The sequence below is a fragment of the Bufo bufo genome, chromosome 4 (assembly GCF_905171765.1).
Source record: "Bufo bufo chromosome 4, aBufBuf1.1, whole genome shotgun sequence".
Taxonomy (NCBI): Eukaryota; Metazoa; Chordata; class Amphibia; order Anura; family Bufonidae; genus Bufo; species Bufo bufo.
This window is the reverse complement of record NC_053392.1, coordinates 169327057-169352145: the sequence shown is the minus strand read 5'-3', so window position 1 is coordinate 169352145 and position 25089 is coordinate 169327057. Positions and strand designations below refer to the sequence as shown.

General features: G+C 41.5%; 1 protein-coding gene across 1 annotated transcript in view; it reads right to left on the bottom strand.

Moving 5' to 3' along the window:
• MED12L (mediator complex subunit 12L) overlaps nucleotides 1-25089 on the bottom strand; it is a 692480-nt gene that overhangs the window by 208573 nt on the left and 458818 nt on the right. Inside the window, exons 17-18 of the mRNA XM_040429951.1 lie at nucleotides 6158-6276; nucleotides 1689-1832 (exon numbers count right to left, since the gene is read on the bottom strand). Coding sequence (XP_040285885.1) covers nucleotides 1689-1832; nucleotides 6158-6276 — 263 coding nt within the window. The remainder of the gene's footprint in view (nucleotides 1-1688; nucleotides 1833-6157; nucleotides 6277-25089) is intronic.

Genomic DNA, 25089 nt, shown 5'->3' with positions numbered 1-25089 from the left:
CCCCCCTCAGGAGGAGGACTAAAAGATTTTATTGGCAGGTCCCCTGAACAATATTATAAAATTACATTATATATGAAGACACTGTATTAAATGGACAGATTGGCTGCCTGGCCTCATCTGAGAGAGCATTTTGACTAGCTGGAACCTACATACACCACCTCAGTGAGCCTGTTACTGGGATTTACAGCTTTACCATTTTTATTTATGACAAAGAACTGCTATTGGGTCATGAGTAAGCGCTGTAACTGTTTTGTTGCCTGAAACGCGTAGACCAATATTCCCTGTACCTGGATGTTTTTAAACTTGATATGAAATAAAGTGCCACTGGAACTTCTCAATGAAAGGCTGGACAACCTCTCTTTTTCATTTATACAAATTCTGCTCCCAGTCCGGGTGAGGAAGCGGTCCGTGCCTCCATGAACGAAGTTTCCAGACAGGTGAGAGCTGCTCTGATTACCCTTTATAGAAAGAACTGCTATTGGATGATACTTATTGCAAGACTACAATTTACAAGTAAAGTTCCTGTTTGGTTCAACTACTGCTTTTCTCATCATTCCACTCTATCTCCTAATTTGCACCTCACGGTGCTGGCGTCATGAACACAGAGGCCCAGCCACCAAAGCATCCTAAGCGTACCCATTACCATCAAGGGCACCTCAACCAACATCTGGCTGGTGTTCCCTGCAATAGAGAGTGCCATGGAGGATTTAGTGCTGTCTTCCCTTCCACTGCACGCCGGCCCAGGCGACAACTGAACTGTGAGTACTACTACCATCACTAGGCAACACCCCCACCATGCACTCACTCACTGTACCCTGTGGCCCGGTTGTCGCAGGATAACCACTGTAAGACTTCAGATGACAGATATCTCTCTCAAATCCCTCATGATCATACATGCTCAGCCAATCATAGCAAGCCAATTTAATGTCTTTCGGACAAGTTGACTTGTTCCCTTTTTGCCATCACTGTAAGGCCTCATTCACACATACCCGGCCTGCTGTCCTGCTGAGTGCACGAGCGCACTCAGATCATAGGAGTGTATTACGAGTGTATAGATCATATGAGTCTATTACTGTACAGCGGCGAGAAGCGCACGGTGTCATAGCAACCAATGACGCCGTGCACTCAGAAGGATGGCATGCTGGGTTTTCACGGGCCGTAGTCCGTAAAAATCTACGTATGTGTGAATGATGCCTAATTCACCTAAATTTCTGTCTTTTATAGCTGTGGCCACCTCCAAGCTAAACACATTATTAAACACAATGCTGTTTGTTCTCATAGAAACAAGAGTATCTTGCCTTTATATTTTTGACATGGTCTTTAATAATGCATGGAGTATGTATCATGTATGGCCTCAAAGGGAAATTTAAACCGTAAGTGCTCTCAACATCAGTAATGGTTTTACTCCAGGTCTAATAAATATAATTAGCAGGCCAATTATAAAAAGGCAGATATCTGAAAGTTTCCACGCCTGTGCAGGACATCTAAATGAACACAAGATTTCTATAGAACGCCTCTATTTACATGGTAACACAATGAGATTAATGTCTGGCTCCAGGCACACTCTGTTTAATAAGGCAATTTCCAGTGCTAGGCTGCGATTATTTACTGCCTTGAAATAACACAGTTTTCCAGTATCTGCATTCACCCAAGAACAACATTAGCCTGAGAGAAGTCTCTGTTGTTACCTGTACAGCAAAATCAATGAGACCATTGATGTTGAGGGCAGGTTCCATTATATCAAATATAAGTTGGACATCGTGAGCCAGAGGAAGGTGGTAAGAAGTCCCAGAAGCGAAGCTTGTGATTTGTTCCAGCATGTTACAAGATACCTGTGAACACAAGTGAGCAAAGCTCAGAAGAGTCATTTCTCAAGAGCTACTTACTGTACACCACAGGAGCACATGTGGTCTTTATGTAAGTACTTCTTCTGGTGATGTGTGGTTTCTGGCTGAGGCTAGACAAATTCAGCAAAATAGGACATTTTGAAAACTGATTTTTAAATGTTAGAAAATACAAGTTCTGCCTATTTTGGGATACATTTCAAGATTACCTAGCATATGATGAGGATGAGGTTAAGTGGAAAGGAATGGCGCTCCTGGTGTTGGTGGACCATTTTGTAACATAGGCCTTAGTAATATGGGTGTACTTGTTTTCATATGTCCTCCTGAATTGTGTCAGTCAATGTGTGATGGGTGCCAAAATGCTGGAAATGTAAAATCTTAAACAGCTGTCACTTCATGTGCAGCACATAGTATTCTTCACTTTTTGAGACGTTTTTCTCTATATGTTGTATGGCTGAGACTTGACCTAGACAATAAGTATTACATGCAGAAGACGTTTTATTATAAATTTGACTTAATTATTTTATATTTGTATTATTTTATACGATCTACATGTTTTAGCTTCATTGCAGCATCATTTTTTCACAAGATGTTTTGTGCATGTAATACAATTGTAACAAATGTCACTCCATCTTGCACACGTATTTATGGAAAGGGAGAACTATTATCATTTAAGAGGGATTCATTTGAGGCAGTCAGTTTGTTGTAGTAATTTTTGTGATTGTTCCATTCATCTGAATGGGATTTGCAAAAATCCAGGCTAAACGCTGCAGCAAAAAATTCTACTGAGAAGCACGTAAAGAATTTTTCAGTAAAATGTCTGCAACACATCTGCAACATGTGAACATACCATCATTCATGTGATACATCTATGACTGGATATATACAGCTACATCTGTAGATTAGTGATAGATGCATTCACGTTAACAGGGTTTAGCAGTAAGGGTAGGGCCACGTTGTCAGGTTCCTGATGCAGGTTTGGAAATGAAAACCAGAAGTGAATTCAAAAAAGGAGTTGTACAGTATCTGTCCTTTATATTTTCACTCCTTTTATGATCCACTCCTGAGCGTGTGGCCGTACCCTAATTAATCTAGAATACATATATCATAGTGTCCTACATTGAAAGCCTCACATCACTTATTGTTGCCAGGTAATATTCACAATACAGTAAGGAAGACTAGTCTTTATGACTTTATACATGGCTGCATGGTGACAACATCCTCAGCAGTTACACTTTAGAGTTCATGTGCCAATAAAGAGGTAAAGGTTCCTAACCAGAAATGAGCAAGGATGAAAGCAGAATATTTGGGGATTGGCATTGTGAACACATCTTTACCCCACATACTCACATTCTGCCTCATCTTAAAAGAAAATGACCAAAAATGAACATGGCAGAGGCAGGGAGGAGGAGGACCACTGCAATCCTTCCATAAAGCGGTGTTCAGTTCTAGAGATGCTGAAGGGGTTTGGTTCCTTTACATTTTAAAGAGATACAGATGTAGCAGGGTTAGCACTCCAGCTCTTAACTCAGATTTCTTATCGCGTTATCTTGAGACAAAAGCCATTGAAAAGCAATTGAAGGTGTTTGCTTAGATTAGATAACACATCTCAGAAATCTCAGAAAACAGGAGTGTTAACTCTACTCTACATCCGTAGAGATAACTAAAAACGTATAATCCCAGATAAGCTCTTTAACTCCTTCCTCTCATATGCATTTTGGGCCTTAGTGACCAAGCAATTTTTTTCAATTTGTCATTGTCGCATTAACTTTAACTTAAAAAAGTTTAAGAGCTTATAACTTTTTTTTCCCCCGTCGATATACCCAGCTTGTTTTTTCCAGGACAAGTTGTAGTTTTTTAATGGCACCAATTTAGGGTACATTTCTGTTCTGAGGGATAGGAAAAAAACAGCAATACTGCCACTCAGCTTTTATGTTGTGAATTTTGCAAAGTTCGTTTTTTGGCTCTGGGTCAGTACGATTACAGCAACGCAAAATACATATATTTTTTATGGTTTACTTAAAAAAAGGAAATGTTTTTGCATCGCCATCTCCTAAGACCCATATGTTTTTTATTTTTCTTTCTACAGAGCTGCGTGAAAACTTTATTTTTGCGGGATGACTTGTACTTTTCATTGGTATCACTTAGGGGTATGTTACACTTTTTGATTGCATTTTATTTTGTTATTTGGTGGCAAATAAGAAACAGCAATTCTGGCATAGTTTTTTTTTTGGGGGGGGGGGGGCGTTCATCGTTTGGCTTAAATTACATAATACCACATATTTGTCAGGATTTTATTTTTGCTAATTTTTTTTGCAATGGCAAAAAGTGTATTTTTTTACATGGAAATTTATTCATAAAACTTTTATTTCATTTTATTTTTAAACCATTTATTTGTCCCACAAGGGGATTTTAATAGGTAATCTTTTGATCGCTTCTATAATACATTTGTATTGCAAATGTTATGCTTTATTCTGTCAGCGCTATACTGAAAGCCACCAGCCTGGGCCTTTACTAGTTCCAGGCCTGCTATGTAAAGACCCCACGTATGATGGGAGGCAGAGAGAGCTCCTCCCATCTAAACAACTTAGATGCCACAGTCACTTGACCACAGCATCTAAGGGGTTAAACAGAGAACCGGCTTTCATGTGAGAGGTGAGCCCCTGCTTTCCACTGCCAAGGAGACCATTATAGAGCTGATTAATCATGGCCCTAAAAGGTGCATCGACAGTCATTAAGGGGTTACTGTAGGTGACCAGTTCTGTTTTTATACAATGAGGGAGATTTATCAAAACTGGTCTAAAGGGAACATGAGTTGGTTGCTCATCGCAACCAGATTCAACCTTTCATTTTTCAGATCTCCTTTGGAAAATAAAGGGTGGAATCTGGTTGCTATGGGCAACTAAACCAGTTTTCCTTGACACTAATTTAAATAAATCACCCCTAATGCTTTTGGAAGAACCGCTATTTTCACTCTGATGAGCAACTTGTCACCGGTTGTCAATGGATTACCATATTGGATTATGATCCATAAGTGGATTGGTCAGAGGACACAATTAGTGTTGAGCGAATCAAGCTTCGGATCATAGTTCCAAAGTCGATTCGGTCAAACACTTTGATTTTAATGCTGTCTCCTTACAGCATTAAAATGTATGGCCTGTGGAGGCAAACTTCGTTTTAGCCGATGTCGCGTGAGACTTCGGTGAATGAAGTCAGTATTTATTTCTGCTTCTTTAAAAACATTTAAAGGGTTTCTATCACTTCGTTTCACCTATTTAGCTTTCAGACACTAGCGATCCGCTAGTGTCTGCTTTATCTAACCATCCTAATATAAGAGCTTATTGTCCTGCCGTTTAGCTAAAAAAATAACTTATATAGATTATGCAAATGAGCCCTCTAGGTGCTATGGGGGCGTCATTAGCACCTAGTGGCTCCCGTCTACCTAACAAACTGCCCCCGCCCAGCACGTCCCTCCAGCCCGCCCATCTCCTCCGGAATGCGATGCTCCTCGTAATTCGGCGCCTCATGCGCAGTGAATGTCTGATCGCTTCCCCCTGCTCAGACATCTCACTGCGCCTGCGCCGATTGACGTCATAGTGCTCCCGAGGAACAGGCGCAGTGGAGTTGTCTGAGCAAGGGGAAGCGGACGCGCTCGGGATGCGGGAATCGCTTCAGCTGGAGATGGGCGGGCTGGAGGGACGCGCTGGGCGGCGGCAGTTTGTTAAGGTAGGCGGAGCCTCTAGGTGCTAATCACGCCCCCATAGCACCTAGAGGCTCATTTGCATATCTATATAAGTTATTTTTTTAGCTAAACGGCAGGACAATAAGCTCTTATATTAGGATGGTTAGATAAAGAAGACACTAGCGGATCGCTAGTGTCTGAAAGCTAAATAGGTGAAACAAAGTGATAGAAACCCTTTAAAATTAGGAATCCAAAGTCGGGTTTGGTACTGAGATACCAGCTGGTACCAAATCAGACTTCGGATTCCTAACTTTAAATGTTTTTAAAGTTGCAGAAATGAATATCGGATTCATTCACTGAAGTCTCACATGACCTCGGCTGAAACGAAGTTTGCCTCCATGGAGGCCATACATTTTAATGCTGTACGGAGACATGCTGTACGAAGTGTTTGAATGATCAAGCCTGGACACAATAAAACTATCCAATATATTTTACCAACTCTCAAGTTGTACTGTCCCATATAGGATGTTCCTCAAGATAAAACCCAAAGTTATTGAAGAAAGTTAATTTTGGTCCCTTTGCATGTATATTTGACACAGTTTCATGGCATGTAAAACAGTACAGGAAATACCTGGGATGTTACATGATGTTGATCAAAGTAGGACAAGTGCTGCAGCCTAGAAAATGTACTCTCTAGACTTGGAAGTGACTCCTGCTTGCTCTTTCTCATCCGTTGTCCATCATCTCCAATAAAATAGAAAAAGAGACACTTTTTATTCACTGTACGAATTGCAATTTCCTAAATAGAAGATACTATTGCTTTAAAGGGGTTCTGCACTTTGTTTTAACTGATGATCTATCCTCTGGATAGATCATCAGAATCTGATCGGCGTGGGTCCGACACCCGGGACCCCCTTCCGGTCAGCTGTTTGAAAAGGTATCAACTAGCGTGGGCGGGGCTAAGCTCTGTTCACTAGGCCTGCGGTAAACAGCTGATCGGCGGGGGTCCCCCGGTGTCGGACCCCACCGATCAGATGCTGATGATCTATCAACAGTTTAAACAAAGTGCAGAACCCCTTTAATGTAACAGTAATGTATTTCACAAATTGTGACAGCTTTTAGATATGATTGATACAAAAAAAAGTTGACTTGAAATTGAATGCATTGCCTTCATTAATGTATTTTTTACTTACTGACTGTAAATTTAAAGGGGTTGTCCAACTCCATATTTTTAGGGTGCATTCAGGACTGCATGTGTTTTGCAGTCCGCAAAAAATACAGATGACGTTAGTGTGATGTCCGTGTTGCATACTTTTTTTGTGGACCCATTATAACAATACCTATTCTTGTACGCAAAAATAGGACATTTTCTTTTTTACAGGACTGCGAAATGGACAAACAAATTTTTTGCAACCCCCATTGAAATGAATGGGTCCGCATCCAACCCACCAAAATGTGGATCAGATGCGGAGCAAAAATACAGTCCGTGTAAAACAGGTCCTTATTCTATATATTTTTTTCGTTACAGACAGCTTCCAATGATCTAATATAACAAAAGGTGTATGACATCTTTCACACACAAATTTGCCTGACATTTTTTTACCATAGAAGTGTCTTGAATTTTTTCTGTACTAAATGTGTTTTTATGGCATTTTTAGTGTTTTCTTTTCATAACAAATATACGGATGATTTTTTTTTTCAGGTGTTTTTCCATCTGCTTTAAATATAGAAAAAAAAATCTAACTAAACTGACATCCACTTACCTGGAGTCTGACAGATATAAAAATTCAGGCAAATTAAAAAAAAACTAGCAAACATACACTCTTATGTCCTGTCTTTCATAATTACCATACAATTTTGGCTAAAATCTGGGGCTGCATTTTTTTCAGCAAAAACGTAGGTGGGGGGAGGGGGGGGGGTGGGAAATGCCACAAAAGTGCAGAAAAATGCCACTAAAAACCTGTGTGTGAATCCACCCTAATACTCAGCCTACTATAGCCCTCCTGCTTCCGTTCTGATGCTTTCCTGTATCTCTGCAGATCTCTGTTCACCTGACTCCAGCAGTGATGTGTCGACATGAAGTGACCGATGCAGCCAAACACTGCAGCCTGGTAAACAGATTCTTTCTGGTGCAGGACTAGGGACGCATTAGCACAGGAGCCGCGGGGAATGGTAGGTATAACTTGACCATTGGAGCTGTATTTAAAAAAATATATATGGGGTTGGACAACACCATTGTCCTCTACAGTCTCATTCACAATTATGTAGACTGCTGAGTTCAGATCTCCCAAAATTTATTTTACTCTCATTGCTGTAGTGATTTGCATTATGGGAAGTGAAGGGTAAACATAAGGTACTTCATAAAGTGATAAAAAATACAAGCTGAGCCAAGATATTAAGGTGATAAACTTAGCTATTTCCAATAACAAACCTGCAGAATTGTGAATGCAGCTCTTGAATATAATATGTTTTTCATATAAAATGTTTTCTTGTACTTTTTTTTTTAGCAGATATTGCATTTCAGTTCGGGTATAGGAAGTCTTTCATTTTCCACTATTTCACTTTCCCAAATAGGTGGCCTCGATTTGATCTCATTAAATATCTTATGAACTATGCACTGATCTCCACCCAACAGTAACTTATTTGCTGTGATTTAGTATTTTTTTTATTTATCCGTGTTGTATATTCTCCTCCAATGCTGTTGACGGATTCATTATTGTGATTACAGTGATTCACAGATGGAGTACCCGACCTCGCTATAACTATGGATACTTGGTTCTGTAAATCAGGTAGAAAACACTGTGTGCTCTTCCTTTGGCTACATTTTCGGAATGATGAGTCACTGCTGAGTACAGTAATATCATTAGCTTCCCCCACTCACGCATTCTTAAGACAACCAGTGCACTATTAAAACACTATTTTAACATAAAAAAGGGCATCTGTTCTGGATGGATGTCTCTAATGTTCTGTAAATGTACTAGTTGGGAGCAACATGTGAGACGTGATAGTCCCAGAGATGGTAATTAGAGCAGCTCTGTTGTAAGAGAAAAAGGTCTGCACCACCAGGAACATTAGCAAGAATACAACATATGAAGTATAAATGGGAATATGGTGAATTTCTGACAAACCATGTGGACAGAAATAGTTTGTTATTGCTGTTTGGTAACCACCTGTTTCTTTGATCATAAGTAATGTTGAGTGAATCAAAGTTAACAAAGTGGAAATTTGATCGAATTTCAGGAAAAATTAGATTTGCCACAAATCCAAATTTCTTGGCGCTTCATGGTATCGAATCAATTTTTCCCTGAAATGGCAGTAAAAAAAAATCAAAAAAAAACATACTTATCCATTTGATCGCAGGAGTGCGACGCGGCCCATCTTAGTTGAAGAAAAAGCTTCAATTCTTGTCTGAACCTGATGTATGACGTCACCACGTTATCATGCTGGGCGGGCACAGTGACCTGATAAGCTGAATGTGACTCTCAGATGCCGCGATACAGCGTTGTAAACTTCGCTCATCCTACTCAGTAATTTCAGTTTTTTTTTTGATAACCTACTCTGAAGTTATTCCATCCAGTGACCCATAGAATATCACTTGGTTATTGAATGCAATTATGTGTATGTAGTTAAAAGAATACGAAACTAGAAATGTATGCTAAAAGTAAACAAGCAATATAGAATCTCAAGGAACCTTTGAGGAGCCGGCGTGGAAGATGGAAGTGGTTGTGGCCCTGATGAAATTTTGTGTCACAGTGTACTCCCTCAGGTCGTTGCTCCCTGGGCATTGGTGAAGTGGAAATGTAGTTTAACTAATCAGTCCAGAAGTGAAGGTAAAAAAATTTATTTTTACTTAGTACAAAATCGAACTTACAGTACAGCCAGTAACAGCAAATTCAAAGTGCAGTTTCAGGCACCAGCTAAGGAGGTATGGTGGCAGGTTGGATGACTGTATATCAGCACTTGTGGGTATAGGTGTCTACAGGGACACTGACAGGTCCAATAAGCATATTTAGCTATATATATGACTGCACAGGTCTTCTAATGTGCATTAAAAGCATATAAGTATACCCCCTGTCCACCTTATAAATACAGTAAACTGATGTTTTATAACCTGATAGAATCGTCTTCTTTCTGCCCAAGGGGCGGCGTTTCAGCTTCACTTGCGCCCAGCCAGCCGCCCCCAACCGCCGTTTTGAAGCGCTACCCAGCTCATCAATATTCACTTCGCTGGGCGGCTTCTGCTGTCCCCGATGTCTTTGAGAGCAGCGCTCTGAAGCGCTGCTCAGAAGAGTGCCCGGCGCAGGCGCAGAATGCAGAGGCTGAAGCGGCCTCTAAGAAGCAGAGGGGACGCAGGCGCGATGTGATCCCGGCCAGTGAGGGTGCCGGGCGCATGCGCTGAAGATGAAATGGAGTCAGATGCCCATAGCTTTGTATTGGGCATGCGCCGGATCTCGTAACGTCGGGGACAGCAGAAGCCACCCAGCGAAGTGAATATTGATGAGCTGGGCGGCGCTTCAAAACGGCGGTTGGGGGCGGCTGGCTGGGCGCAAGTGAAGCTGAAACGCCGCCCCTTGGGCAGAAAGAAGACGATTCTATCAGGTTATAAAACATCAGTTTACTGTATTTATAATGTGGACAGGGGGTATACTTATACGATTTTAACCTCTTAAGGACACATGACGTACCGGTACGTCATGATGTCCTGGTACTTAAGGACACATGACGTACCGGTACGTCATGTGTTGTTCCGATCACTGCCGCCCGGCCGGCAGTGATCGGAACCCGGTGCCTGCTCAAATCATCGAGCAGGCACCTAGGCTAATGCTCGGGGGGGTCCGTGACCCCCCCCATGTCGGCGATCGCGGCAAACCGCAGGTCAATTCAGACCTGCGGTTTGCTGCGATTTCTGCAGTTTCTGATCCCTGCGGTCCCTGACCGCGGGGATCAGAAACTTTAGTATTCCCTAAAATAGATCTGTATCCCTCCCCCTGCACCCCCCGAGTGATTTTAGCCCGGTGGGAGGTGCAGGGGGAGGGTTGCGGGCAGTGCGGGCGGTGCGGGAGGCGGGCGATCCCCCGCCCGCCTCCCCTTGTATAATCGTTGGTTTCTAGTGGGTATACCAGGGTGCCAGCACATTGCTGGCACCCTGGTATAAACGGCTGACATCTGCGATGCGATGTCAGCCGTTAACCCTTTCCATACAGCGGTCCGTACGGACCGCTGTATGGAAAAGGTTAACAGCGCAGGGAGCTCCCTCCCTCTCCCATCGGGGGGCTGCTGTGCCTTTGCAGCCCCCCGATGGGAGAGGGAGAGAGCCCCCCTCAGCCCTGTGCTTACCCTTCCCCGTCTGCGCAGTTCTGAGCAGACGGGGAAGGTTCCCATGGCAACAGGACGCCTCTCAGGCGTCCTGCTGTCCATGGTGCTGAACAGATCTGTGCTAAAAGCATAGATCTGTTCAGTGTAAGTAAAATACAGTACAGAACAATATATATTGTACTGTACTGTATTATACAGACATCAGACCCACTGGATCTTCAAGAACCAAGTGGGTCTGGGTCAAAAAAAAAGTTAAAAAAAGTGAAAAAAAAGTAAAAATCAAAAAACACATTTATCACTGATTAAAAATAAAAAAAAAAAAATTCCTACACATGTTTGGTATCGCCACGTCCGTAACGACCTGATCTATAAAACGGTTATGTTACTTTACCCGAACGGTGAACGCCATAAAAATAAAAAATAAAAAACTATGATGAAATTGAAATTTTGCCCACCTTACTTCCCAAAAAAGGTAATAAAAGTGATCAAAAAAGTCGCATGTACGCCAAAATAGTACCAATCAAACCGTCATCTCATCCCACAAAAATCATACCCTACCCAAGATAATCGCCTAAAAACTGAAAAAACTATGGCTCTTAGACTATGGAAACACTAAAACATGATTTTTTTTGTTTCAAAAATGAAATCATTGTGTAAAACTTACATAAATAAAAAAAAAAGTATACATATTAGGTATCGCCGCGTCCGTATCGACCGGCTCTATAAAAATATCACATGATCTAACCCCTCAGATGACCACCGTAAAAAAATTAAAATAAAAACGGTGTAAAAAAAAGCATTTTTTGTCATCTTACGTCACAAAAAGTGTAATAGCAAGCAATCAAAAAGTCATATGCACCCCAAAATAGATGCCAATTAAACCGTCATTTCATCCCGCAAAAAATGAGACCCTACTTAAGATAATCGCCCAAAAACTGAAAAAACTATGGCTCTTAGACTATGGAGACACTAAAACATTTTTTTTGTTTTAAAAATGAAATCATTGTGTAAAACTTACATAAATAAAAAAAATTGTATACATATTAGGTATCGCCGCGTCCGTGACAACCTGCTCTATAAAATTACCACATGATCTAACCTGTCAGATGAATGTTGTCAATAACAAAAAATAAAAACGTGCCAAAAAATCTATTTCTTGTTACCTTGCCTCACAAAAAGTGTAATATAGAGCAACCAAAAATCATATGTACCCTAAACTAGTACCAACAAAACTGCCACCCTATCCCGTAGTTTCTAAAATGGGGTCACTTTTTTGGAGTTTCTACTCTAGGGGTGCATCAGGGGGGCTTCAAATGGGACATGGTGTAAAAAAAAACAGTCCAGCAAAATCTGCCTTCCAAAAACCGTATGGCGTTCCTTTCCTTCTGCGCCCTGCCGTGTGCCCGTACAGCAGTTTACGACCACATATGGGGTGTTTCTGTAAACTACAGAATTAGGGCCATAAATAATGAGTTTTGTTTGGCTGTTAACCCTTGCTTTGTAACTGGAAAAAAAATATTAAAATGGAAAATCTGCCAAAAAAGTGAAATTTTGAAATTGTATCTCTATTTTCCATTAAATCTTGTGCAACACCTAAAGGGTTAACAAAGTTTGTAAAATCAGTTTTGAATACCTTGAGGGGTGTAGTTTCTTAGATGGGGTCACTTTTATGGAGTTTATAATCTAGGGGTGCATCAGGGGGGCTTCAAATGGGACATGGTGCCAAAAAAACAGTCCAGCAAAATCAGCCCTCCAAAAACCAAACGGCGCACCTTTCACTCTACGCCCCGCTGTGTGCCCGTACAGTAGTTTACGGCCACATATGGGGTGTTTCTGTAAACAGCAGAGTCAGGGCAATAAAGATACAGTCTTGTTTGGCTGTTAACCCTTGCTTTGTTAGTGGAAAAAATGAGTTAAAATGGAAAATTAGGCAAAAAAAATGAAATTCTCAAATTTCATCGCCATTTGCCAATAACTCCTGTGCAACACCTAAAGGGTTAACGATGTATGTAAAATCAGTTTTGAATAGCTTGAGGGGTGTAGTTTCTTAGATGGGGTCACTTTTAGGGAGTTTCTCCTCTAGGGGTGCATCAGGGGGACTTCAAATGGGACATGGTGTAAATAAACCAGTCCATAAAAATCAGCCCTCCAAAAACCATACGGCGCACCTTTCACTCTACGCCCCGCTGTGTGGCCGTACAGTAGTTTACGGCCACATATTGGGTGTTTCTGTAAACGGCAGAGTCAGGGCAATAAAGATACAGTCTTGTTTGGCTGTTAACCCTTGATTTGTTAGTGGAAAAAATGGGTTAAAATGAAAAATTAGACAAAAAAATTAAATTCTCAAATTTCCTCCCCATTTGCCAATAACTCTTGTGCAACACCTAAAGGGTTAACAACGTATGCAAAATCAGTTTTGAATACCTTGAGGGGTGTAGTTTCTTAGATGGGGTCATTTTTGGGTGGTTTCTATTATGTAAGCCTCGCAAAGTGACTTGAGACCTGAACTGGTCCCTAAAAATTTAGTTTTTGTAAAGATTTGCTTCTAAACTTCTAAGCCTTGTAACATCCCCAAAAAATAAAATATCATTCCCAAAACAATTCAAACATGAAGTAGACATATGGGGAATGTAAAGTCATCACAATTTTTGGGGGTATTACTATGTATTACAGAAGTAGAGAAACTGAAACTTTGAAATTTGCAAATTTTTCCAAATTTTTGTTAAAATAGGTATTTTTTGGTGCAAAAAAAAATAATTTTTTTGACTTCATTTTACCAGTGTCATGAAGTACAATATGTGACGAAAAAACAATCTCAGAACGGCCTGGATAAGTCAAAGCGTTTTAAAGTTATCAGCACTTAAAGGGACTCTGGTCAGATTTGCAAAAAATGGCCTGGTCCTAAGGTGTAAAAAGGCTGTGTCCTTAAGGGGTTAATACACATTAGAAGACCTGTGCAGTCATATATATATAGCTAAATATGCTTATTGGGCCTGTCAGTGTCCCTTTAAGGTTCAGATTTGAGCTTAATCTGGCCTAATGGTGGTATGGGTGATGGGTGTCTGAGCTGTAGTCTCTCATCTTACAGCAGTGTCTATAAATCAGTATTTTGCTGATCACTCTGTTGTCTGGTCTCTGGTGCTTTCTTAAAGCTGAATTTTGTAGGTATCTTTGGGGAACCTTATATCGTTCCTAGGGGCGAAAGCTCTAGCTTGTTCTACCTCTCCTCTCCCTAGCTAGATAGGTACTCCCCCTCATGGTAGGAAGCAGGAGCAGCCCACTCTTACCAAGAAGGGAGGAATTGGGTGGTTAACCCTGTTCCTGCCAACCATTGCCATCCACTCATTCGCTTGCTGATGTGCACAGCCAAAACATGAAATACATAACATAACAATACAAAACTATTTACAATCGAAGATACTGTACCCCAGGTCTGGAGTACTATACATCATCCTGACACAAACCGTTTTGAAGAACAAAAGGTTTAATCTTCCGGTGAAAGGAGGCAGACTTAGCCTAGGGGGCATCACTTAGCAATCTTTTTTGTCTTACTGCAGACAGTACACAGCAGGGAGGCTCCTACAACAATTTAGGAGGGGGGCCTGGTTGATCTCATGGGACACACAGATTTTTGTATATTATATATTTTTCAGTTTTAACTGTAATATGAGACATAGTAGGGTTAAGCGAAAGGAACAAATGAAGGGTTGAAGTGCTGGCATATATATATTTTTTTCATTTTTGGTGTTTTTTCAAATTTTCCAGTTTCTTTGCCCTGATTACCGATTAACCAGATGTGTATATTTTGGTTTTGCATAAAAGCAAACCTATAGGTAGAGATTGCCTCACTAGCTCCCTGTCCAAATATATTGACCAACATCTACAACCGTATGCACAAGCATTACCTACATACTTAAAGGACACTAAGCACATACTGCAGATCCTAAATAGCACCAAATGGAAAAAGGGGTACATAATCGGCACACTAGATGTTAAATCGCTCTACACGGTTATTTTAAATCAAAAAGGATGTGATGCAGCTAGATAGATAGATATATTAACAACAGGTTTCAAATCTAATTAAGAAAATGGGAATTAAGAAAATGAAAATACTTAAATATTATTTTACTATAAATATATTATAATATAATATAAATATATTATATTATATTAAATATATTATACCATAAAAATACCTTTCATTAGTTATAATGGCTTGTTTTGTCTATGGAGCAATAATTAGGAGAAATAAAATGGCCACCGTCCTATCAGTACACACAAAACCTGTCCTAAACACACAGGAGGACAAGTTACTTCACAACACTGAGCTGAAGAGCTGCCTCATCCTCCTCTCTGCTCTGCTTGTCAGGGATAATGATCCTGAATACAGTTGATAAAATCTTCAGCTGAATCTCTGTAGGAATGGAGTTCATGAGGAGATATGAAGTACAGAAAGGAGGTGGGGATGTGGCTAATGAGCAGCAGCACTTGTATGCAGTCTCCAATACCACAGTCTGTTCTGTCCATCCTCTCTGTACATGTCTCCTCGTGAACTCCAATCGCAGAGATTCAGCTGTATTCAGGATCATAATCCCTGACAAGCAGGGAAGAAAAGAGGATGAGTCAGCTCTTTAGCTCAGTGTTGTGAAGTAACTCGTCCTTCTGTGTGATTATGACAGGTTGTGTGTGTACTAATAGGACAGCGCCTTAATTCCTATACAGGGATATGGATTTCATTGAAGGGTAGCAACCAGACTGCTAACTCTTGGGATAGTCTGTCACAGCGGTGTCACGATCTTGTTGCTGTTTGCCGTGACACGTTTTCTGTGCATGCAGTTGCCAGAGGCAACGTGTTGTTTACTACATATTGTCCCGAAGGGGAGTGCGGGAAATCCCCCACCGTACAATGTGGGGCAGACCAACAAGAAACTAGGCCAGAGGCTGGGATAAGGGAGCAGGTCACCTCCTATTGCTTCCCTAACCTTCGCCCTATCTCCTATCCATATGAGCAGACCTGAATGGTAGGACAGCTCATACCCAGGAACCTAGGACCCTGAGTAACCCTGATAATCCCTCAAAAATAGGGAAAGGGCTGAGACAACCTGTTATTCCATTACACGGAAGCACAGGAGTCTCAACCGGCCTAAATGCCAGGAAAAGGTAGAGACTGTATACATCAACTGGACCGGCAGGTAAGCACATAGAACAACACACTTACTTGCCGCAGCCATAAAGACTGGAACCCAAGCATGAGTACTGGTGCCCACACACTATACAGGACACAGTACAAACAACCACACCCAGGTATCCAGCACACCAGTTACTGCCTGGACCCCCATGAAAACAGGACACATGGCGGCCCCAGACAGAGCTGCATACAGACTTGTAGTTCCCCCTCCTGGGAACCCTGTTACTCCCTTCTGGAGGAATCACCGATAGACAAACATGCTGGACAAAAAACACCACCAGACATGTAACAACAACCAGACATAACACCTACCCCTACAAACGACACCACACAAAAAGTAGGGTAGAGAAGGGAAGGAGGCACTGGGAAGACATAGGTGAGACATTGCAGAGACCTTGATGTTCCACAAGGTGGCCCTTAAGCACTGGGCAGATCAAATAAAACAGACATGAGCAAAGCTCCAGCACCAACAAAGGCTGGAGGACAACTCACTCCAGCCTTTAAGCCACAGGTTAAATAAACCTAGTGGCCACACCCAGCCTGGGAGTTAACCCCTTGAGAACAAGACAGGGAAGGAACTAAGATATAAGGGGAAGTGCACACACATGCAGATTAAACAACACGTTGCCCCTGGCAACCTCATGCAATGCAAATGTGTCACGACAAACAGCAACAAGATGTGACATAGTCCCAGTATAGTTGGTAGCTGACTCACTTGGGTCAGGGACTGGTGCAAGCACCAGAGGCTCTAGGCACAGAAAATGCGCCAAAAATGCACCATGACCACTGGTATTCTGCATATTTACTTAGGCTTGAATGCTGGCTTTGAGGGAGGACGCACACTAGAAGTGTAGATGAATGCAGACACAGGATAGACTGGCAGGCAGGGTAGAAGTGCAGACTCAGGCAGGAGAGTCTGGGAGTTTGGCAGGAATACAGACTAGGCAGACGGACTATGTTAACTTAAACACAAGCAGAACTCAAATTTGACTTGAAAGTGCAGGAGTACACAAACAGGGCACGAACAGGCAAGGAACACACCAGCAACACAGGCTGGAGATAACGCAAGATAAATGCAGATAAATCACAGAGGCACAAGACTTCTCAACACATTAGTCTACTTTCACACTCGCGTTTTGGCTTTCAGTTTGTGAGATCCGTTCAGGGCTCTCACAAGCGGTCCAAAACGGATCAGTTTGCATTTTAATGCATTCTGAATGGAAAAGGATCCGCTCAGAATGCATCAGTTTGCATCAGTTCAGTCTCCATTCCGCTTTGGAGACGGACACCAAAACACTGCCTGCAGCGTTTTGGTGTCCGTCTGATGAAACTGAGCCAAACGGTTTCACTGACAATCTGGCACAATAGAAAACGGATCCGACCTCCATGGACTTTCAATGGTGTTCAAGACAGAGCCGTCTTGGCTATGTTAAAGATAAAATAAACTGATCCGTTCTGAACGGATGCAGACGGTTGTATTATCTGAGCGGATCCGTCCATGACAGATCGGCACAAAACGTGAGTGTGAAAGTAGCCTTAGCTGGTCACTAGGGAACCTAAAGTTCAGACACCCTCTGACTGGGGGGAGTGCCTTAAATACTCAGGGACCCCCAGCCATTGGGAAGACAGAGGCTAGAGCAAAAGGCAGAAGTATGAAGGCAGCAGCATGGTGAGTAATAGAGGTTTCATGCCAACAAGCAGTGGCGTACATAGAGAAGTAAGGTCCCCATAGCAAGGATCAAACCAGACCCCCCACACAGGACAGAAGGGTTTACTCCTAAACCCCTTTCAATGATCCGTGGGTCATTTTTTCCACTGCCTTATTTGCTAAAAGCTGTTCCTTTAGGGTAGAGTCCTGACCAGGTTTTCAACCCCAGTAGAAGAGGAGATGATCCCAACTGGGCCCTCTCTTGCCCTGGGCCCCATAGCAGTCGCTTGGTTTGCCACTATGGTAGTTACGCCCCTGCCCACAAGGGAGAAGTGGTCAGAGATAGGCAGCTGGCCTAACAGACATCAGTACTTGCTTTAATAAATTTGTTTGAAAAGCTTGAAAGCTAATGCTTCCTAACCTACTAATAAGATCACAGCAATATGCAGTACCCTAAAAGGACTGCTGCAAAGTGTTAATTACCATGGACCCAGTTAATGCTATGGTTATTGAATTAAATGTTGTAATTTGTTATGTGCATGCATTTAATGGCATCATATAGACAACATATGGTTAACAACGTGGGTTATGTTAGGCTGACAGAGGATGGGTCAGGGAGAATGAAGTTAGTCTTGTCTGAGATGTACGAGGGAGAAGACGTGTGTGTTACAGCTCCTGCCCAGCTATGGCTAAGTTCAGAGAACTTTACAGAGACAGAGTAGTATTTTGGTGTCTATATTCAGCTAATCAGCTATTGTGAAAATATTACACTGATATACTGTGCCTTGGTACAACTTGTACTACTGCCCCTATCATCAACTTACAGTAGTTAAGAGAGACTTTATTTATTACAACGAACAGGCCTGTTCCTTGCCTCCACTATTCATCGGCCCTGCCTTGCACCCAGCAAATCATCCAACATCAAGGGCACTCCAACCAACAACAGTCAGGAGCCCCAATACCAGGGTATGCCCCGTGGGCAGAAAGGGTGTGCCCTTCAGTCACTGTATCTATTGCCCTAGGGAGGTAAAACCACTACTTCAATCCTAACCTCACTCCACCCGAGCCGCTGCATGTACAGTATATCTGAGGAACAAAGTGCTAATCTGACAGAGGATCAATAAAAGTGGTTCTTGAGTCAAAAAGGTGTTATCAAACAACTAACCTTTCTTGCCTATTGCTCCAAAAATAAAGCTAAACTATGCTAGAGAGAACATACAAACAACACACTGATGTTGCTGGTCTTTAACCCCTTCCCGACATGTGACATAACAATACATCACAGTTCGGGTCTTTAAAGATGGTGTCCGCTCCTAAGTGGAGCTGGCACCATAGCTGCTGGGTGCTTGCTGTTTTAAACAGCAGACACCTAGAGCTTATGTATGCGATTGGCGATAATGTTTTTCGCATACAGATGCTATGTTCAAATGAGACCACAGAATCTGGGAGCGCAAAAACCCGGATCGGGAGGGGGGGCAGATGGTGTCTGCGGCAGCCTATGTCCTCCTGAATGATTCCAGGCTACCCAGTTTGTGGCATGGCTCCACAGGAACATAATGTAATCCTCATAGAATCCAGTGCTAGTGCATTGGGGTCTAGGAGAGAAGCATTCTGGTGATTGCTTGTTAAAGTTCCCTATGGTAACTGAAAAAAAAAAAGTGTAAAAAAATAAAAAATATATAAAAAGTCAAATCACCACCCTTTCTACAAAATCTAAATATATAAACAATAAAAAGATGCCCATACTATTAAAATATAAAAATATTTTTCCCATAAGGCAAACAGTGAAATGTAAAAAAAAGTCTAAATGGCTGATTCGACAGCCATTGGTCACTTCATCCCACAAAAAATTTAACACCCCAAATGGTATCAATAAAAAGTACAGATCGCACCACAAAAAATTAACCCTCACACAGCTCCATACACTAAAACTACAAAAAATGCTAAATACGGAATGCCATAGATAAACAAAACCCACAAAACTATGGCGGAATTGCGTTTTGTTTTTTTCCAGTTCCACTTCAGGATTTTTTTTCTAGCTCCCTTCTACATCGTATGCAATATTAAAATTTGTCCTGCAAAAAACAAGTCCTCATATGGCTACGTGTATGGAAAGTTATGGCCACAGAAAGGCAGGGAGTGAAAAATGAAAACGCAAAAATGAAAAAAAAAAAATGCAGGTCACCATTGTCAACCAAAATGCTGCTGTTCCATTCAACTAGAGATATTACCAATTTCGTATGCTGGTTTTTCCAAAAGAATTAGATTTTTCTAACAAAAAAAACTAATTTCTTGTTATCCATTTCAAGAAAGAGAGAGAGAGAGAGATGTAACACTCCACCGGAAATGAGACTTACAAAACACTTCTTCTTCCAAAAGGACAAGAGTACTGAGTATCTCAAGACAGACACCAGAAGCAGACTAAGGCCTGGTTCACACGAACGTATGGCTTTTATAGTTTTTTGCGGTCCGTTTTTCACGGATCCGTTGTTCCGTTTTTGAGTTCTGTTGTGTTTCCGTTTCCTTTCCGTTTTTCCGTTCCGTTTTTCCGTATGCCATGTCCAGTATACAGTAATTACATAGAAAAAATTGGGCTGGGCATAACATTTTCAATAGATGGCTCAGAAAAAACAGAACGGATACGGAAGACATATGGATGCATTTCCGTATGTGTTCCGTTTTTTTTTGCGGACCCATTGACTTGAATGGAGCCACGGAACGTGATTTGCGGGCAATAATAGGACATGTTCTATCTTTCAACGGAACGGAAAAATGGAAATACGGAAACGGAATGCATACGGAGTACATTTTCGTTTTTTTTGTGGAACCATTGAAATGAATGGTTCCGTATACGGAACACAAAAAAACGGCCGTACACTCGCAAAAAAAAGTTCGTGTGAACTAGGCCTAACATCATAAATCCATAATATGTGTTGTGTGAATAGCATTTCACCTTCTAGAACACACAGGCGGTAGTCAAGATCACAGCCTCATTAAAACAATATTTACTATCACCTCCTGCTTCGTGTCATGCAACTTTTATTGCTTTAAATGTGGAAATCACGGTACTGCTGTCAACATTATTAATGTGTTATTGTGATTTATCCAATGGCTTCTGCAATCTTATGCCAATGAAGTCAATACTGTGCTTCATATTTTATGTGCAATATGCCTTCTAATGGCTTTATGGCTGGTATGGACAAGTATGACAAGAAATCACTGACTTAAAGGACAGAAAAATATGCATGACTTAAATATCAATTCACATTAACTGAAATGCGGCTGTATCTCGGTTACTAAAGAGTGGATGGTGAAGGTTAATGTATCTGTAAAGTAATAGCAACCAGACAGATATAGGTTATCAATATGAAGGTTTGTGGAGAGCAGACAATGGAGAGCAGAAGGTTTACAGGAGGAGTCAGACAGTAGCAGTAGTAGTGTACAGCCTAGCTTTTCAGGCTGTCATACTGTATGTACAGTGGATATAAAATGTCTACACACCCCTGTAAAAATGTCAGGTTTCTGTGCTGTAAAAAAATGAGACAAAGATAAATCATTTCAGAACTTTTTCCACCTTTAATATGACCTATAAACTGTACCACTCAATTGAAAAACAAACTGAAATCTTTATGGTGGAGGTATGAAAAAAATAATAATAATGTGGTTGTATAAGTGTGCACAGCCTCTTATAACTGGGGATGTAGCTGTGTTCAGAATTAAGCAATCATATTCAAAATCATATTAAATAGGAGTCAGCATACACCTGCCATCATTTAAAGTGCCTCTGATTAACCCCAAATAAAGTTCTGCTGCTCTAGTTGGTCTTTCCTGAAATTTTCTTAGTCGCATCCCACAGCAAAAGAGCTTCCAAAGCATCAGAGGGATCTCGATGTTAAAAGGTATCAGTCAGGAGAAGGGTAGAAAAGAATTTCCAAGGCATTAGATATACCATGGAACACAGTGAAGACAGTCATCATCAAGTGGAGAAAATATGGCACAACAGTGACATTACCAAGAACTGGACGTCCTTCCAAAATTGATGAAAGACGAGAAGAAAACGGGTCTGGGAGTCTACCAAGAGGCCTACAGCAACATTAAAGGAGCTGCAGGAATATTTGGAAAGTACTGGCTGTGTGGTACATGTGACAACAATCTCCCGTATTCTTCATATGTCTGGGCTATGGGGTAGAGTGGCAAGACGAAAGCCTTTTCTTACGAAGAAAAACATCCAAGCCAAACTACATTTCGCAAAAACACATGTGAAGTCTCCCAAAAGCATGTGGGAAAAAGTGTTATGGTCTGGTGAAACCAAGGTTGAACTTTTTGGCCATAATTCCAAAAGATATGTTTGGTGCAAAAACAACACTGCACGTCATCAAAAGAACACCATGCCCACAGTGAAGCATGGTCGAGGCAGCATCATGCTTTGGGACTGTTTTTCTTCAGTTGGAACTGGGGCCTTAGTTAAGCTAGAGGGAATTATGAACAGTTCCAAATACCAGTCAATATTGGCACAAAACCTTCAGGCTTCTGCTAGAAAGCTGAACATGAAGAGGAACCTCATATTTCAGCATGACAACGACCCAAAGCATACATCCAAATCAACAAAGGAATGGCTTCACCAGAAGAAGATTAAAGTTTTGTAATGGCCCAGCCAGAGCCCAGATGTCACGATAGGTAGGTAAGCGGGGAAATAACCAAACACAGGAAAACAAACAGAACAAACGACTAGGCCCAAAAGCTAGGGAGAAAAGGGTCATCTCCTAGCGATCCCTAAAAGCTTTCCCTAGACTGCTGTGCCCATGTGCATACCCTTATGGTGGATATGCACATGCCCTCGTGCCTAAACCTAAACACCCTGGGCAAACCCTAAGCAGCAGGGAAAAGGGAAGAGGCAACCTGCTTCTTCAAAACAGGAGGAAGCAAGCGTCTCCCTAGAGGCCTAGATAAAACACACAAAGGGAAATAACGGAGAGGACTTATCTTGAGCAGAGCTAGAGCAGACAAACCACCAAACATCAAGAGCTCTTAGGAAAGAACTATAACCCGCACAGGCCACTAGGGGAAGGAGGGATAAATAACCTCACTAACAATGAAACCTAGTACACCTGAGGGAAGGTGGATCCAGCTCAAACCCAAATCAAAACAAACAGAGAAGTCAGACATGTGCAGCCAGTCAGACCTCCGCACATTCACAGGGCAAGGCGTGACACCAGACCTGAATTCGATTGAAAATCTTTGGGGTGATCTGAAGAGGGCTTTGCACAGGAGATGCCCTCGCAATCTGACAGATTTCGAGTGTTTTTGCAAAGAAGAGTGGGCAAATCTTGCCAAGTGAAAATGTGCCATGCTGATAGACTCATACCCAAAAAGACTGAGTGCTGTAATAAAATCAAAAGGTGCTTCAACAAAGTATTAGATTAAGGGTGTGCACACTTATACAACCATATTATTTTATTTTTGTATTTTTTCTTCCCTATACCTAAAAGATTTCAGTTTGTTTTTCAATTGAGTTGTACAGTTTATAGGTCACTTTAAAGGTGGAAAAAGTTCTGAAATGATTTATCTTTGTCTCATTTTTTTACATCACGGAAACCTGATATTTTAACAGGACTTTTTATATCCACTGTATATCTCTCTAAGGGCTCATTCAGACGGCTGTATTTTGCTTTCTGCATCTGATCTGCAATTTTGCGGATTAGATGTGGACCCATTCACTCCTATGGGGCCCCAAAAGATGCGGACATCACACCGTGTGCTTTTCTTCCGTTCCATGGCCCCGAAAAACTAATAAAACATGTCCTATACTTGTCAGTGAAAATCAGGATGTGGCCCCATTGAAGTCTATGGGTCCTCAAAGATGCGTAATGCAACCCGTTTTAAAAAACATACTGACTTCTGAAAAGTCGACCCAAATGCTGCCTAAATGAAAGAGGGAAGAAAGGTGCTCCCATGGTTATCTTCCTGACAACAAAAGGATTGGGCAGCTGAAATCCAACCAGGGGTCAGGAGCCCTCATACACATTAGATTGTAGACCAGTCCCACCAAAATTGCCACAGTTCAGCAAACATTTATCAAATGCGTATAGCCAGCTTAAGGAACATTCAGAGTTGGGATGATTTTATTATGGTATATCATACTTAATAAACTTGAAAATAACTAGTATCATATAAGAAATGCAGGTAGGAAGTTTATAATGCAAGTTTATAATGTTAAAGTGAGTCTTGATAGCAGGCTTCGTATTCTTGGTGTCTCTAAAACTTTTGGAAGCAGCTACTCCAATGGTCTCAGCAATATCAAAGATGTTGTTTATTGCACATAAACTAACAGCCATGTTATGGTTATCCAATTCCATACCTACAGTTAAATTATGAGAGAAGGATACAGGGGTGGACTAGGAACTTAAAGTGGCCCTGGAAAAAAAACTAAAAATGGCCCCATGTTCTATGTTGGGCCAAACTGACAGAAGAAGGGGCAACATAAGTAGGCAGGGCCAACACATCTAAATAGGGCCAACAGAAGTAGGTGGGGACAGCAATTCAGGGGGACACTTGCGGCCACTGGCCAGGTGTATAAGTGCCTGATGCTCCTACATTACATACCTGGCTTGTGTCTATGAGGAGTGCTTGGACGGCCCCCTGTGCATCATTAGCCCATGGGTCTATGGCCAGTCCAACCCTGGAAGTATATTACTAGATTAATGGTCTTGGAATATTGAGTGTATAGGGAGCTTGAGAAGATATATTTTATAAGGAATATGGCTTAATTTTCCTTTTCTTTTTCTTTATCTGCTTTACCTCACCGACCAGGTGGGATTTGGGTGAGCTACCGTAGAAGGGATATTTTATGTTTTGATTATGTTATTATACTTTTATGCATCATATTTTTATTATAGAGCAAATTTGAGCGCTTCCATTATGGAAGAGCTCATTAGTACAGTGGGAATGGGAAGCGGTGAATACAGTTCCCCTGGGGCTGGCTTTACTCACTGCTCCCTGGTCTTTTGCCGTCGCCGTGCTCTGCTGTGTCCTGACTGCGTACAGCATCAGGACATAGTTCCCGTAAGTGCTCACTAAGACCTGACGCTGTGCGACATCAGGTCACAGTGCAGCGCTGCAGGAACAGCGCACTAGACCTCCCGAGTGGCAGTGCTGTCTGGAGCAGGAGAGATGAGTTCTTTTATTTTTTGTTTGATCTGAGTTGTGATGAAGATTGGGGACCGATCTGAGGTCTGATTTAAAAAAAATTCCCCTCTAAAACCTAGGTGCAAAAAATACGGTAAGTTTTTGGATAGAAATAAAGGAATAATTTTTCTAACAAATTAAACATGTGTACAATATCACATTACGGTAAATTGAGGGGGAAATTGCCATCCAGTAAAAAGTCCTTTAAAATATATTAAAATGCAAG